Source organism: Ailuropoda melanoleuca, chromosome 5, assembly GCF_002007445.2.
Source record: "Ailuropoda melanoleuca isolate Jingjing chromosome 5, ASM200744v2, whole genome shotgun sequence".
Classification (NCBI taxonomy): domain Eukaryota; kingdom Metazoa; phylum Chordata; class Mammalia; order Carnivora; family Ursidae; genus Ailuropoda; species Ailuropoda melanoleuca.
Genome location: NC_048222.1, coordinates 109,125,152 through 109,142,948, shown reverse-complemented (window position 1 = coordinate 109,142,948; position 17,797 = coordinate 109,125,152). Strand labels below are relative to the sequence as shown.

At 40.7% G+C, this 17,797-nt stretch overlaps 1 protein-coding gene and 1 long non-coding RNA gene across 5 annotated transcripts in view; one reads left to right on the top strand and one right to left on the bottom strand.

The window, feature by feature from the left end:
* SLC10A7 (solute carrier family 10 member 7) overlaps positions 1 to 17,797 on the bottom strand; it is a 260,057-nt gene that overhangs the window by 17,517 nt on the left and 224,743 nt on the right. For all 4 annotated transcript variants that reach the window (XM_034661552.1, XM_034661551.1, XM_002916240.4 and 1 more), the window contains one exon: positions 11,639 to 11,712. In XM_034661552.1, the coding sequence (XP_034517443.1) occupies positions 11,639 to 11,712 (74 nt within the window). The remainder of the gene's footprint in view (positions 1 to 11,638; positions 11,713 to 17,797) is intronic.
* On the top strand, positions 15,744 to 16,952 carry LOC117802420. Its single transcript, XR_004625826.1, has 3 exons — positions 15,744 to 15,839; positions 16,389 to 16,472; positions 16,796 to 16,952. It is a non-coding gene; the product is annotated as an uncharacterized LOC117802420 (long non-coding RNA).

Genomic DNA, 17,797 nt, shown 5'->3' with positions numbered 1-17,797 from the left:
TAAAGACCAAACCCCTCTGCAACTGACAGCAAGCACAGAACTGCGGGGAGCACTGGGAGATGGGCCGTTGTCAGCTCTCCTGGACGGGGCGAAGGCTTCCTCAGAAAGCACCAGCCCCTGAACACCACAGTGTGTTCCCCTCTTCTTGGGCATTTCCGTTTCGGAAGCATGGAGCGTATGTGACTTTGGGTGTGTTACTGATTATTAATGTGTAAAATTAATCTCTGTAGAGCTACTTCTAACATGACGGGGTGGTTTTTACTTTGAAATAAATATGAAACTCAGGAAATAGAAGTTTGCACTAACTTGATGGCACTAAGAGTTAACATTTGAAGCACACAGGATAAGGATTTCGTACATACTTCGAGGGGCCCCCATAAGCCAAGCCCAGCTGCAGTGAAGCTGGTGCGGGTAAACACTGGCTCCTCTTGCTCCTGCCCCGTCACTGAAGTTGAGCGAGCAGCGGACAGCTAACACGGCCTTCTTAGATATTTCCAGAAGCCTGGGTGGTGTGATAGAAGGGACCTGGTCTTTGACACCAGAGACCTGGGTTTAAATCCTGACCACACCACCTACCAGCTATATGGTCAGGTGATCTAAGCCTAATACCCTCAGTTTCCACATCTGCTCAAAATGAAGTTAAAGTAACTGTCTCAAAGGGGAGTTGGAGGTTTTAGTGACGCAGGGTTTGTATTGTCACCTAGTACGGCACCTGGCATAGATGATGGCGATTAGGGTTATGATTGTGGTTAGAAAGAGCATTATAAGATAGAATTGTGGGGCTCGAATTTAGTACTTTACAGGACCGACCAGGGAGGGGCTTGCCACTGAAATCATCCAGGGTGAGGTCTGAAGCATTCCTAAAACTTTTGAGAATGGTGACTGCTGAGGACTGCTACGGGAGCTGAAACCTTGTCGCTAGGGTGTTGCCAAAACTCCCCTGGCCTTCATCTGTCTACGACTTCTGGTTAAGTGCTTATGGTTCTACTTGGGTTGCTGTCCCTTTCAGAGTGCTGACTTCTGGAAAGCAGCGATTTTATCTTGTGTTTCTTTACTTTTCTTTCTGTTTTAATTTTAATTTAATTTTTAAAAAGGTTTTATTTATTTCTGAGAAAGAGTGTGTGCGTGAGTGCATGATGGGGGGGAGGGGCAGAGGGAGAGTGACAAGCAGACCCCCCCCACTGAGCAGGGAGCCCCATGGATGGACACCAGGCTCGATTCCAGGACTCTGAGATCATGACCTGACTAGAAATTGAGACTTGGGGGCTTCACTGACTGAGCCACCCAGGCAACCCTCTTTTCTTTCTTTTTAAAAAATCTTTCCACAGTATTAATTATACTGTAAGATTTTTTGGAAAAATCATATATATTTCCTTTCATGAAGGGACTTATATAAGGATAACTTTCAAATACCAGGCATGCTGAAATGATTTTAAATATGCTTAAACTTTACTCTCAGCTTAAAAAAGAAAGCTTCCCTTTTGGAGCGGATGCTAGGGACTGATGGGCAGACACTAAGTGAACAGCTTTCCTGTGATCAGGTTATGACTTGTGACATACTGGCATACTTCCACATACAAAAGCTGTGGTTTAACCACATTGATGCAAAGGGAACTCAAAAGACCTTTGAAGTTCAGGCACAAATATAGATATAGGTTAGAAAAACAGGAGCAAGTTTTTATCCTTTGTAGACACAACCACAATATCACATACTGAAGCCATGGAAAGAGGAGGTAAGTGATTCCGAGAAATTAGAGTCCAAGCCTACCGAGTTGCTTTAAAAATTTTTTTTTTTGCTTTGTTTTTTGTTGTTGTTGTNGCCTATCCCATTCCCCCACCCCCCTCCCCGCTGAAGCCCTCAGTTTGTTTCTCAGAGTCCATAGTCTCTCATGCTTCATTCCCCCTTCTGATTAACCCCCCTTTCTTTATCCCTTTCTTCTCCTACCGATCTTCCTACTTCTTATGTTCCATAGATGAGAGAAACCATATGATAATTGTCCTTCTCTGCTTGACTAATTATTGTTTATCTTTTTATGCTACTTTGTAATATGTCATGAGCATCTATGTCCTAAGTATCTCCTTTTGGCTAATAATGAGATAAAAAGTATGCACATCGTGGCCAGACTAAAGTTTAAAAAAAATCAACACCCAAAACCAACCAAGCCAAGTTGACCCAGACTAGTTTCCATTATCATAAAAAAGCACTTACCCAAAACTTGCTGAATGCTCTGCTAGGTCAAAGCTTCCCTAAAGACCTGGGAGGGTGAGCCAGCATCTCTGGAAACCAAAAGGTGATTCTGGATGCATGTATTATGGTGGCTCTAAACTTTCAGGGGCATAATACTGTTTTTTGGTATGTTTTAAAAATCAGACTCCAGGGTCTTACTCTCGAAAATTCTGAATCAGATCAGGTCCAGTACTCTCCTTTTTTTTTTTTTTCTTTAAAGGAAGTGATTTGCTATAATTTAGAGAGCCACCCTTGGGGAAATGTTGATCTTAAGGTACCCCTTTGAAGGCTCAAGATTCTAGAGCTGAATACCTTTCAAAGTCAGAGAATTATTGAATGTTAGAACAAGAAGGGCCCCAGAGATCATCTAGCCTAAATTTTTCATACCTAGTGAACCACAGGACTGATATAGAGCGCAAGACTCCCTGAAGAACTCCCATTACAGCTCAGTACAGTGGTTAAAAGACAGACCTGATATAAGTTTTGTCTCTGCCATGTGGGTCCTGTGACTTGGACAAGTTGCTTATCACTTAGGAACCTCACTTTCCTTCTCCGAGGTGATTGTGGGAATGACGTGAGCTGGTGTGTGTAAAGGACTGTTGGGAGGTGCCCTACACCAGGGTGGTCATGCACAGGTTTCAGATTCTTTCTGGCTGATACTGTGTAGTGGCCAAAGAAAGAGTTTTAAGGTGGGTCAAGGTGAGCCACACCCCCACAAGCTGGCCAGCAAGTTTGAATGAAAAAGCAAACTGCCACACACACAGGCATTTTTAACTGAACGCATATTAGTACTCACGCACAAAAATAGTTTAAACAACCTATCCCATCGACTGAAAGTCCCAGCTCTGACCTTTCAAGCTCTCTCACTAGCCCCTTGCGTGCAGTCTCTCAAAGCACACACAGCAACATTCCAGAGCAGAATTCTGTGACCCTTACAGTCAGCCTCAGGCAACCACAGATGCTTCTAAGAGCAGCACAAAATCACGTAGGGATGAGCCTCCAGCACAGCCCTGAGGGTTTCCGATTCAAGCCACTGGACTCGCAAGATTTCTTGTAGTGTCTACTGATCAGTGAGCGTCCATTTATTACATGCAAAGTAACAAGTCAGTAATTTCATCAATAAAAACCTATTTCAGAATTCATTATGCTGATTAGCAAAATCTCTGGTTGACGGAGATACAGGTAACAAAAGCATTTGTTGGCGCTGCCTCTCGAGTATTCCCTTTCTGATAAAATAGTAGCTGAACACTTGGGTGAGAATTTTCCATTAGACCAACTGAACTCTAAACTAAGCAGTACATACCTACGTGATGCCCACACTGGGACGCAAAAGTATTTTCAAGTAAATTACTTCACGTAACAAGCACACAGCAGTGTTTGCCCATTAAGTACCCAAATACGGTTAGCTGTTATCATTATTCCTACTACTATTAAAAACATGATGGGGGCGCCTGGGTGGCTCAGTCGTTAAGCGTCTGCCTTCGGCTCAGGGCGTGATCCCGGGGTCCTGGGATCGAGCCCCGCATCAGGCTTCCTGCTCTGCTGGGAGCCTGCTTCTTCCTCTCCCACTCCCCCTGCTTGTGTTCCCTCCCTCGCTGGCTGTCTCTCTCTCTGTCAAATAAATAAATAAAATCTTTAAAAAAAAAACAAAACAAAAAAACCATGATGAATAGAGACGCAATTAAAAAATAAATAAACCAACAGAAATTCTCAATATAAGCCGCATTAATAAAATCTAAATGCTGGTGATCTTATATTACTGCAAATCAAGAACTGTTCTGAGTTTTAATTCACCTCTGGTTCCTCCATGGTATCAGAAATTTGGGTTAAAGTTCGATTAAAAAAAAGACAGTAGAAATGAAAGCCTACACGGTAACTATCTGAGGAAGAGCATAAAATTTCACCAAGCAGGTATAAGGTAATACTTCTCAGACCTTGGATTATATATCAAAATAATGGGTTTTATCGACCACTTGGATAGATTATGGAACATATCGTATAAAGTAAGAGTGCATGTTATTTTGTAAAACTTTCCCACTCAAGCAATGCATACCGGATCACACTGTAAAATGTCTTTCCAACTGTTGGTTGTAGTTAAAAACGTTTGACAGTCTCCTGCATAGGAAAATGTGAAGGAGGAGGAGAAGCCTGTGGGTATCAGGGCGCTGATCTTCCAGATGAACATCTCCTGGCTTATCATTAAGATTAATGGTACTTGAGGGTCAGGGTAATAAAACCAAAAACCAAAGAGGTTTTATTATCTTTAATTTCAGACTTGCTGCCTAGAACCTGGGAACTTCCTAAATTTTTATTACATAAGTCTAGATATGCTAGTAATGATTTTCAGACATCAAACTCAGAATCAAAAACTCAAAACAAAATAATCCACAGACCTCTGAAGAACATAAGTGTGCCATTTAGAGAACTTACATTTCTTTCTTTTTCTATGTGGATCAGAAAATGGTACATTATGACGGACGCTCCCTCACTTTTCTTCAGCATAGTAGTAAAATCTACTGTGTCTATAATTTCAGTGGCATCTTTAAGAATCTGTCAAATGACACAGGTCCCCAAACTGCCTTTCCTTACACAGCTGTAGCCCCAGCAGCAAACCGCAGGACAGACATGTATTTATGGCTCTGGCCCACACACAAACTTCTATTTTTGTCTCTACTCTGGATTTCTATTTCCATTTTAACAGCTTATCTAGTCATACAGTAGTATGGCTCTTAGTTTGCCAGAAAAAAGTGCAGACAGTGATGACTCATGAAAGGTGAGGGCTGACTCATCAAGACTCACTTTAAATAGAATATAGAACATAACTTTTTGTTTGGCTATTATGTCTTGAAATCTTTTTATTTATTTTTATTTATTTATTTTAAACTTTTTATTTAAGTTCAATTTAGTTAACATATAGTCTATTATTAGTTTCAGGGGTAGAAATTAGTGATTCATCAGTTGGATATAACACACAGTGGTCATTACATCAAGTGCCCTCCTTAATGCCTGTCACCCAGTTACCCAGTCGCCCCACCCACCTCCCCTCCAGCAACCCTCAGGTTGTTTCCTATAGTTAAGAATCTCTTATAGTTTACCTCCCTCTCTGTTGGTGGGAATGCAAACTGGTGCAACCACCTAGAAAACAGTATGGAGGTTCCTCAGAAAGTTAAAAATAGAACTGTCCTACGACCCAGCAATTGCACTACTAGGTATTTATCCAAAGGATACAAACATAGTGATTCGAAGGGGTACCTGCACCCCATTGTTTATAGCAGCAACACCAAACTATGGAAAGAGCCCAGATGTCCATCGACAGATGAATGGATAAAGAAGATGTGGTACACACACACACACACACACACACACACACACACACACTGGACTATTACTCAGCCATCATAAAGAATGAAATCCTGCCATTTGCAACGATGTGGATGGAGCTAGAGGATGTTATGCTAAGTGAAATAAGTCAGTCAGAGAAAGACAGATACTATATGATCTCACTTACATGTGGAATTAAAGAAACAAAACAGATGAGCATAAGGGAAGGGCAGAATACAACTTTTTGTTATTAAAGAAGATAGAAGGAATGAGTGTCAGTTTATGACTGGGCCACATGGAAATATGTGCTTGTGGGAACAATTAATAGATAGTAAGTATTTTTAAACTGTTTTATAACTAGCGATGTCATCAGAAGTGATTTTCTTTTTTAAACAATTAATAAAATACTTCAAACTCACACTGAGATTTCCCATTCACAATATTTGGAATCAGTATAGCACTTTTTGGTCTTCAAAGTACTTTTGTATCTTATTATTCAATGCAATTCTGGAAGTTTGGTGGCTCAGAATCCAGTCTCTATTAGTTTTACGATCTGGGATAAGTTTTTCAAATTTTGCCAGGCTTTCATTTCTTTGTAAGCAAAATAAGATAATTACTGACCTGCTACTACTCAAGGTTTTTAATTTTATGATTTAATGAGCTCAATGCTTTAAAAAGTGCTTCCCAATTGTGGGGCAGTTTTATTAAGACAATAGTCTTTATATGCCAAATAGAGTCACAGATAAGCTTTAGGGGAAAAGAACCACAGGAATGCAAACTTTCGTGTTTCAATCCCATTTCCTCTTGAGAAAATAACGCAGATGTTATTATCTTTTTCAGCCCAAGTTACAGGTAGTCCTGTCTCATTCTCAAAGAGCTTCCAAGTATAACTGAAAATAAGATCCTTTGCAGATTCCGTTTCTCTTATGAAACTCTTGGGAGTATGAAGGTATTTTTTAACCTCTTTCGGAAGAAGCAAGAGCTGTATTTCCTTTGTGTAACACTGTAGCGTTATTTACATAACTGTTCAGGAACTCTTTTCTCTTTCACACACAGCAGGGAAACTCATATCCTAAAGAACGGAAATAGCAGTTACTGAGCACAGACTCACAGAAACTGAAGCCTGGAGGAATGTCACGTGTCTTCTTGTCCATCTTCTCATTTTACAGATGTGGAAATGGAACGTTACATGTCGTCTTGTCCATCTTCTCATTTTACAGATGTGGAAATTGAGGCCCACAGCAGTTACGTGATTTGTTTCAGCTTTTGGTGAGAGAATTGGAACTTGAATCCCGGCTAGAATCAGGGATGTGTTCTTTCCACTCTTTGCAGAATCCCATGCCTTACCAAAAAGTTGTATTTGTTTTGCTTAGTGCATAGTTTCTTGTCACAGTTCAGCTGTGTAGCTGCAACCATGGCCTCATAATTAAGGATAAATAACATGAGGGAATGCCTGCCTTGATTCACCTTTGTACGCGGTGTCTACAAACGTAAGACATATAGTGGACTTTTAATAAGTGTTGATCATGATATTCTAAAATTTCAATAGCAGTCTTCCAACTCAGAAGTGCCTTTGGAAAGGAGAAATGACTGAGAATCTCACAGTGGACTGCCAATAGTCAGCTGACATGCCGTAAGAGTGTGTGCTTTCATTTTGCTACTTAAAAGCATTACAAATAACATAAACATACACTTAAGGACTTCAAACATCCTGAAACATCCTCTTTCTTGGTGTTGTGAGAATGTTTTTTACGTATATTGGAACTCTAGATCAGCAAAGTGATTGGAATACTCAAGAAAAAAAGGACGAATAAAAGTAAAATACTAATTCCACAGAGTATCTTGGATCGAATTTCTTTTTTGATGAGATCTATTGACTGTGCACTGAGCCACTGTTAACCAGGGTAAAAGCCGTTCTTCAATCTCTGCTATGGAAAGTATCTTGTCATTACGGTGACACAGATTATCATTATACGAATATTGGCATCAAACTACAGAAGAGTTTGGGAGAGTTCGTGGCTTTTACGGCAATCCAGAGCAAGTGATGCTGTCTTGACAAAATATAAAATTACCTCCAACCCTGAGCTGAAGTCTAGGAGAGCAGCAAACAAGCCCTGTAATATTGTTTTAGATGAAGCACAGTGATAGCTGTGCTTCCTGCAGGCCTCCTCTTTCTTCCTGAACGAACTCCAGGGAATGGCATCATGTCAGGCTTTCCAGATGGATTATGTGAAGCCATAGCTCAATGTCATTTGCAATAGGAAGCCTCATAATTAAAGGTCAAATAGTCACTTCATCTGCAATCAATCAATAGAAAAAGTACTAATACGAAGAACTAATCAATCAATGGCAAATGCACTAATAAAAGCAATGAATCAAATTCAGCATCTGTGTAGATTGCAGGTACACTGAGAAGATTGAGACAGGGCAAAAGCAGGAACAATAAAATAAACTGGAAGTGTGTGTAAAGGAGAATACTCAGAAGGCTTCTCAAGCTAGAGTCTTCATCTTCGGTTCATTAGTTACCTGGGTACCACTTGGCCTACAATGATTTATTCTTAAATACAAATACTGTATATAATAATGAACAGTATCTCATAATGTATTAATGTATTCTATTGGAGGTATTACATGTGTGTGCGTGTGTCTGTTGTATGTATACAAAATCGCTAGAAAAAAAATTTTGATAATGATCTCAAAAGGGGTAGATATATTTTCTAAATGCCAAATATGTTATAATCTATTGTATTCCATTTTTGTGTGAGAGGTGAGAGAAAGTACAATTCTGAGTGATATTTTCTGAAATACATTCCCTGCTTTCTGGAATATGGATTTTTCACACTTAGTGTGATGTTCTTTCATTTCCATGCAGATAAGAAGTTCCCCTAGGATAATTATTGGCCTGTAGCTCAGGCCACTGTCATGGCATATCGTCTATACCAGTGATGTCAGGTCACCAGGAGAAGGCAGCACGCCTTGCATTTTGTGAAAATGGATACAGTGAAATTACGGGGCTTACCAAGGCCATTCTAATGATGTTGAGTCGGACACCCCTTGCTACAGGCAGAAGTAAAAGTGCTGCTGGAACAAGGGCAATCCATGTCACCTCACTGAATAAGCAACAAAGAGGTCATATTTCTAAATGCTACCTGGGATCCTGCAGGAAGGAAGCCTGGTATGATCAAGGCACGATAGACTAGTCAGGTTGGAAGTGAAATTCCCGAATCTAAGAGCTAAGAAACAAGCCTGGGGATGTCTCAGTGAAGAGTGAGGACAAGTATTTAGGTCTTGCAATTCTAAGAGTGCTCAAGGCTATCATGTTATGAAAGTAACTAAGGATTTAGACTCTATGGTTACTTAGATACCACACTAGTATCTTATTGGAGGATCTAAGGATCTATTTCACGGGAGAACGCTGCAAAAACAAAGTACACAAGCAGACAAAAGTCGAGTTAACTCAAACCTTTTTAGCAAAACAGCTACTTCTGATTGATGTTCAGAGCACCTGTTTGCCTGAAAATTAGGTTTCAGAAAGCATCAAGAACAGAAGAATATCGCTTTGAGATTAAGAAAAATAAAAAGACAAAAAAGAAAAAGATCTAATGGGTAGGTTTTTTACTTATAGAAAAGGAAAGGACACTGACGGAGCTGCACTACACTTCTTGGGTTGAGCTCTTTGTTCAACACGGCCAGCTCCAGCACAGAAGAACATCACAGAGAGACAAAACATCCATTGTAGTTTTCCTGACAAAAGTGAACCCCTAGGACTGTCTGGGGTTTAAAGGCCCATTGCAGGGGCTCCTGGGTGGCTCAGTCGATGAAGTGTCTGCCTCTGGCTCAGGTCATGATCCCAGGGTCCTGAGATAGAGCCCCACATCAAGCTCCCTGCTCAGCGGAGAGCCTGCTTCTGAACCCACTCCTCCCCGCTCCTGCTCTCTCTTGCTATCTCTGTCTCTCTCTCAAATAAATAAATAAAATCTTTAAAAAAAAAAAAAAGCCCATGGCAGTAACACAGGAGTGTATCTGGCATAGCCATGGCTCAGCACCTTCTCTGGAGACATGGGGTCATTTGATCGCTGGCTCTGGATGTCTGAGGCACCTGGCAGCTCTTGCCTCTGGACTCCCTACCTTTGTAACAGCCCCTTACTTTCCAGGAGACCTGCAGCACTAGACATCACAGCACAATAACAGCATGCAGAGAACAGTGCAAGATGATTTCTTTGAAGTGAAGAATTAAACCACACTGATTACATGAAAATCTAGAGGACAAGGGGTCAGGGGACTGGAACCCTGGAAATGGTAACACAATCGTAACTAATAGAGTTAATAATAACTATTAACAACAGCTACTGCTTAAAAGAGTTAGGCAGCACGCTGAGTTCTGTAGGTGGCCTACAGAATGTAGTCTGCAGCCGTCTACACACAGTGCAATGACTGCTCACATTATGCTGCGTACTGACTATCTATTATGTGCAAGTACTGTGCTAGGTACTTAACACATTTTATCTCTAATCTTAATAAACTTCACAAAGTGAGTATTATTCTGCCCCATTTTACAGATGAGAAAGCTAAAGTTCAGGGAGGTTAGGTAATTTGTCCAGAGTCACAAAGTCAGGATTGGAATGTGGCTTCCAAAGCTCTCTCAACTTCAATTTGATGATACTAGGAAGAAAGCCTAACAGAAATACTGCAAGGGATAAACATTCAATATAGTTAACCCTTGATCAACATGGGTTTGAACTACAGGAGTCCACTTATACATGGATATTTTTTTCGATCAACATGGTACAGGACTGTAAAGGTATTTTCTCTACCTTATGATTTCTTAATAACATTTTCTTTTCTCTAACTGCCTTTATTGTAAGAACACAGCATATACATATAACATACAAAATACTGTTAGTTGACTGTTACCAGTGAGGCTTCTTGTCAACAGTAGGCTATTGGTAGTTAAGTTTTTGGGGAGTCAAAAGTTATACATGGATTTTTGACTGTGCAGGAGGCAGTTCCCCTAAGGCTCCCCTCCCCGCATTATTCAAGGGTTGATCCTCAAACATCAACCGTGTATCATTTATTCAAAAAAGCTGAAGCCCTAGATAGCAAGTGCTCCTTAAAGAGTTTGTCCAATTTCGAAATCATTTTCCAAATTTGGCAAGACACAATAGATTCTATCAAACAAATATGCTTGGGGTTAGTAAAAACATTATGAAATGTCTTTGTTTTCTAGCTTACAGACTGAACTTTCACATGAGCAGACAGAGCAATGTCATTGATTTTTCATTTTCTTAAGTAAGTCTCGTGCTAAAATGTAACGAAATTTTTAACGCAAGTTTTTACCGCAATGTGTCTACTACCTCAAGGAGTTTGTGAATGATGTGTATTTTAAGAACGTTCCTGATAACTTAATGACTTTTAATGACTAAAAACATGGATTTAGATGCCTGGACCTTTATAACCTATATATTGGGATAATGCCACTACACTGGATAAAGCTTAGTAGAAAATAGTAGTTTTCTTCTTGATCTAGTTTTGTCCATTAAATAAACATTTCACTTTAGGTGCTAATCAGATTTAATTAATGATAATTGCATTGTGTTTCTTTATAGAAATAACATTCTGAAATGAACTTTAAACTAATGTCAATATCAGATTAGAGTAACAACAGCTCTACCTTGCTCCAAGCTTCCAAAAAATAAGTTAATATTTTCCAGGGGCAACTCTAGAGCCTTCCAAAGCCAAGTTTTTGCCCATTCCTTTTCAGAAGTTCCCTACCCTCCCCCATCCCTGCCACCCCCTCCCCTGGCTTTTAATGTTAACATTCTACATTGAAACCCTTTTATGAGTATCAAAACATAATTACAAATTAAACTAAATCCTACACTATTAAATTTAGGCCTTCAAAAATTGGTTTGATCAAGTAATGGTATTTAAAAGGAATGACCCATCCTCACCTTGCTTTCGTTCTTTATCTAACAGAGTGGACAACGCTCCATTCCACTTCATTTGAAGAGCTGCTTAAATTTCAAAATCATAAGACGTAACTGTCTGAGGATAATATGAAGTTGGTTTTTAACTCTGTGAATCACTTACCTAGTGTGAGGGATTTGTGTGTAGAACAGAAAATGATAGCCACAGTGTCTGCTGGTGTGAAACCCGAATTATTCCTAGGGGCAAAAAGAGTGTTTTACAAATACTTGTATAAAAAGCCTACTTAACACATCCTAAATCAAATGGAGTACCTACCTTCATGTTAATATCCTTTTGATCAATCCTGGTAACAGACGTAATTCTATGCCCAAATGTAGAGAAGTGTCTGAATTTCTTTTTAGAGAATCATTCCTGAGTCATTTATCCAGGAAGAAAAAGTCTTTAAAATGTGTGGTGCACACCATTTTTCCCCATCTCCTCTCCCCACCCCCATTCCTAACCTCTGGCAACCACCAAGCTGTACAAAAATGTTTTCATTTCAAAATGTTCTATATGTGGAGTGATGCGCTATGTCACCTTTTGGGATCGGCTTTTTTCCCTCAGCATAATTCCCTAGACAGTCATCCAACTTGCTGTGTGTATCGGTAGTTTGTTCCTTTTATTGCTAAATAGCACTCTATGATATGCATGTACCATAATTGTATAACCATTCACCTATGGAAGGACAGCTGCACTGTATCTAGTTATTGGTCATTAAAAATAAAGTTGCTCTAAAAAATGTATGGTGGAATTCTCTGGAGATCACACAATCAGCCTATAACTCAGGGCTTTGTGAAAATCATGCAGTGGGGACCTCTGTTAGTAGTTACCAGGCTATCACTTGACCTTAATTCTAGTGGCTCAAAAGCATTAATGTATCTCCATAATTGCTTCCCTCAAGAAGCAGCATACCTGTCTGGTAGCAAACACACCCTTTGGAGGAATACAAGGTATGAAAAAAGGTTTAACATCATATGTTTTAGTACAAATAACAAGTATTCATTCCTCGAGCTGTTACCGTGCATTAGATATTCCTCTAAAGTCTATACATTTGAAGACAACTATCCCATAAGGTAGGCGATACAATATAACTATGTACAGAGGAGAAAACGGAGGCACACAGAAGTTGTGTAGCTTATCCAAGGCCCCAGAGCTAGAAAATGACAGTCCCGATTCAAATCAAGTCTGGCTGCTGTGCCTATGGTCTTAACTGCTATGTTCTACTATTGTTATATAATATGTTAAGCATTAAAAAAAATCTTACTTAGCTAAAATCCATTAAATATTATGGGGGTCAGTACTGGGGAATTTCATATTCATATTTTCTGGTTTATAACATAAAGATTTAGAGAACCAGGGGCCAAAAGGATTAGAAATGTTGTTGTTGTTAGTGTGCTTGATATGTTAGAAACTACGCCTTCCTGCAGAATCAGGATTTGAAGGTACAGTGAGCTATTCATTCCCTGCCCCGAGTTAGCAAATGGAAAATGCTCCAGAACCTGACTCTATGTATATAGTTGTGGATACAACAATCAATCCAATTTTTAAGTATCTCTAAAGAAATTGATCCCACCACCTTCCTTAGTAACCTCATCCTCACATATAACTTTCATTGGGAGAAAAATCTTCCCTAAATAGATCCACACATCTTGTGATCTTTGTTATATACTCACTGGAAGGGAGAAGGGCCTCCTCCTCCTCCCCCTCATCCCCTGTGTTAAGAGAATATGAAAATTGCCCTTTGGTCTTCTCTCCTTTTAAAAGTCGTGTGTGCTCATACTTCCTAACTAGTCTTACCTCCTGCTCTTTTTGGATAACAAAACTCAGTCCCAGACTGAGTTTTTGGTGTCTCACCTCAGTTGAGGATTCTCATGGATATGTATCACTTGAGTCTAATAAGACTGCCTTACTGTCCCCACATTCTATTCTCATATTTATATTGTGATATCACTCTTCCTTTTAAACACTGAACTACATGGCTGACATATTCCTTGATCCCTTAGTTCATCATGTAGGCCTACAAGATGGTAATATACATAATAATACACATATTTTATACATATATATAAAACATATGAGGGAGATTGAGAAAGAGAGAAAAAGAGGGGGTGGGAGGGTTATGGCACCAAAGAAAAGCATTATCTCAAGCTTGGCAGGGAATGGGGGATAATGATGGAGCACACAGACAATCTTCTTGAAGGAAATAACCATTGAGCTGGGCTTTAAAGGACAGGTTTAGACGTGGGTAGGTGTGTATTTCGGGTAAGGGACAGTGAGACTGAAATCTGGGGATCAAGGGGGCAGATGGCAAAGAGCAGACTCTTCAGGCTGACTTGAGTGCAGGGACGCTGGCTTGTGACCAGGACTGTGGACTTGACTAGATGGGCTAAGGAGGTCGGGAGGAGTAACCCACTGCAGTGTAAGAAAGATGGGCGAGGATGAGGCTGGGCAGGAAGCAGAAAGCTATAAGAGCCTGAAGAATCACAGTGAGAGCAGGGATGCTGGTAAGAGACATGAAGACAGAATTAAAAGAGCTTGTCATCTGTTGACCTCTGTGAAATATTCCCTCCCAGCAGCTTAAGAACGTAGGCTTTGGGGGAAGACCCACCTGAATTTCAATCCAGACCATCCTTTTGCTTATAGAGAAAATGGGGATAATACCGCTGGCCTCTTAGGGGTCATTGTGAGGATAAATACCAATGTTTGTTAAGAATTCGGCATATTGCAAGTGTTTAACACAAGCTAGCTGATCTTTTTATTATTACTGTTACTTTGAGAGAGGAGGAGTCATTAAAGAGAAACGAGAAGCTTCAAGAAACTTCGAGCACACAGGATTAAGAGGAGCACTAGGGGGTTAATGAAAATGGGAAGAGAAGAGGCAGCCCAGTGGGGTCTGGGGAGGAGGCCAAGGAGTTGAGTGAATGGAATTTGTATTAGTGAGAGGGTACCTCGTTTTCAAGAAATCTGGTAAAGAGAAGAAGGTCATGGGAATCTGAACATGACCACGCAGAGAGAGTGAAGGCCCAGTGGGTAGAAACAACTGATGAAACCAGATCCTTGGAGAGGTCCGAGAGGCCCAGGCTGAGGGGTTAGCCTGAGAGGGCTTATTTCCTCGTCCGTGAACTGGACACAAAAGAAGACAGAGTGAGTGAAAAATACAGAATGTTTTCAGGTAGAGAATGGGAAAGTAGAGGCAATTTATGTCAGAGACTACTTTCTTTGTAAAGCATGAGGCACTTCACTCATCCACGGAGTCTGAGGTTAATACTGAGGCCTGGGAACCCAAGAAATTAGAAAACTTGAAAGAGGCAGATTGGGGAGGAGGAAACAGAGTCAGTTCCCAGTGAATCAAGCCTCGTACAGGAATGAAGGCGCACCTGGGCTTGCAGAGCAGGCGGCATAACAAACTGGCCTAGTTGGAGGCTGTTTGCCAGCCATGCTTGTGGTGTTGGTGACGCTGCAAAGGCCTCTGTCGTCTCTTGCTGCCCTTGATCACAACCCATTGCTGCTGCATCTGGATTATGCAGTTTGGTTTTTTTTTTCCACGAGCGTCTTGCAATACACTTCTCCTTTGGTGAACTTTGTTCTGCTGGATAGCTTGCTCTTTGCTGGGCTGTAGCACATTTCCAGCGTGTCAAAATCTCTCTGGCCGAGCAGGCCCTGATTGAACCTGGGGCTGGCTGCCGTGGGTCGGAGCAGCACTCACAGCGCAGCTAAGAAGGCTATCTGCAGGACCTGCATCCTTGTCCTGTTTCAGGTACGGTGGCTGACGCTCGGCCTGCACAGGGAGGTTTCCAGCCCTATCTGAACACTGCCCTACGGTTCTACTGACACCGGGTCCATTGGTGGGGAGGGAGTATCAGCACATGAAAATGGACGGTTAAAAATTAAAAACAATATTCTCCCTAACCACGCCATGTGTAGGAAACAGACTGCTCCACAGCCCAGGCCGTGGGGAAAGCCGACAGAGCAAACACTCGCAGAAGCCTCCAACCATGAGGGAGAGGAGGGGGCTGCTGCTGAACCACCACATCAGGAAACACTGAGCATTCTTCTAGGCACTCTACTCCCAGGGTTTCCTTCTTCTTGGAACACACTTAGAAGCTTGAGGGCACTACTCCTACCTGCTTTTTCTGAAAAGGGAAAAAGGGAACTCGAAGCACAACAAGGCTAAACAACTTCTCTCAAGTCACACCCGGCCAGGAAGTAGGCTGCCCCAAATTGGAGACAAGCTTGCTTTCTAGGAAGGAAATTAAGAAAACCAAAACCAAAACCAAAACCAAAACGCCACCGCACACTTTAGTGCAGGAGAGCCGCTACCTCAGTAAGTAACCTTCCTTCAGCTGCGCTCTGTCAAGGGGTGGCCTGGCAGAGAGTCATGACAACGCCCAGAAACACGAAGCAGCCTGTGCATTATATTTAAGTGGTGATGACTCTAATTATTTTCAGTGATTAACGTCTCTATTGTGTCTGCTCACGCTCTTGAAAGGAATCACATTACTATTTATTTTCTAGCTCTACCTTATCTCTTTTTAATATCGATTTTCTTTTTATCCTGTTTTTATAATTCTTTTGATCACTTTGGCTTCCCTTGAGATGTTTATTTCCTTTTCCTCCCAACTGGTCTTTTTATGCTCTTTACAAAGCTTTCAATCAGTGTTTTCCACATAGTATTTATCTTGCCTTTCTCTGCAGTACTCACAAAGGAAAACATGTCAGAAGGTTTTACTAGTAGAATCACAGAATGTGGAGCAGAAAAGGTCCTCTGAGAGAGTTCCATCTAAGCCCACGGCTTTTAGAGGAGGAAACTTCCACGTGAAATACTTTCTTTTGTTCACCTCTGTACCTGTGTTTTGTCTTTACTTAATTTTAGGAGAAGCCCTCATCTGTCATTAGCTGTGTGCCACTAAACGAGTTACCCAGAGCTCTGTGGCTTAGTTGCCTCGTGTCTGAAATGGTAAGACTTACCATTAATACTAATACCTGCCTTCCGTCCCTCCCTCTCTCGCTCCCTCCCTCCCAGGGCTACAATGAGCAGCTGACTGAGATATCCGATTAAAAATGTAGTGAGATAGGGATGAAAACACATATACAAATATTCAAAATTTGTTTTCTTCTTTTTTCCATTCTCAATAGTTTCTTTTGTCACTCCAGTGATACTCTGGGTTTCTATTACTCTAGTTATCAGCTTTCTAAACAGTCTTTTATGTATTTTTTAAAAGCTCACAATTACTGCTTTCTTTTTCTAACCTTTTCAACATTTTATTTTAACTCTGACAGCTTCCCCAGGTTGCAGACTATGGACAGGGTACTATGGACAGCTGACTCGTGGTTTGATGAATCAACTCTCGTCTGCTAGCATCTGTGACAGTGTAACATCAAAGAGAATGTACTACAAAGCTAGAAATGCTAATTTCTTCTCTTCAATCATTAGTTTGTGCAATAATATAGATAAATTGTTTTGGTATAATAAATACTTGACAGTTGCTAACATTTATTGAGCACTTAATGTATACGCTAGGTGTTGTGATGAGGGCTTTATGTGCATATTGTTCAATTCACCAAATGACTTTATGAGGTAGGTCCTACTACTATCTCCATTTTATAAATGAGGAATGAGAAAAGTCACAAAGTTATTAAGTAGGACTGAAACTCATGTCTGTCTGACTCTAGAATTGGAATTTTTAACCCTGACATTATTCTGTCGACAAGTAAGAACACAGAGTAGTAACTCTAAAATGTATTTTAAATACTCAGAGTAGTAGTTCACATGCCGGACATTAGAAAGCTAACATGTCAGGTCAGTAAATCTAAGAAATGTTAACCAGGTAAGAGGAGTGTTGTAGGAAAGCTGAATTTCCTCGGCTGGGTCTCTCCTGGTTCACGCTAAACTTCCATCATCAGGGGTCAGTGGCACACTGTCTAAAAAAAGAGAGACCGATTTCCATGCTGAGATTTTTGTCTCTTGGTATCTGGACTGGTGTTAGATTTAATGAATTGGTAAGAAAAAGCTGAAAAACAAACCACAGGCCAATTCCACTAACTTTAAGTAGAAAGAAACAAAAAGTAGGAAGAGAACATGAAACTCAGCAGAATATAAACCAATGGGTCCTAGTTCACACTCTTGGCGTCTTTGACTAATTTGTTCGTGTGAGTGAACTTGAAGAATCCGGTTAAATAGTCTCTACAGATTCCCTAACCAAAACAAGCACACACGCATTTTAAGAGTAACCGAGTAGTTCAGTGTAGTGGAAAAAGTGTGGGCAAATGTCAAATGGAAAT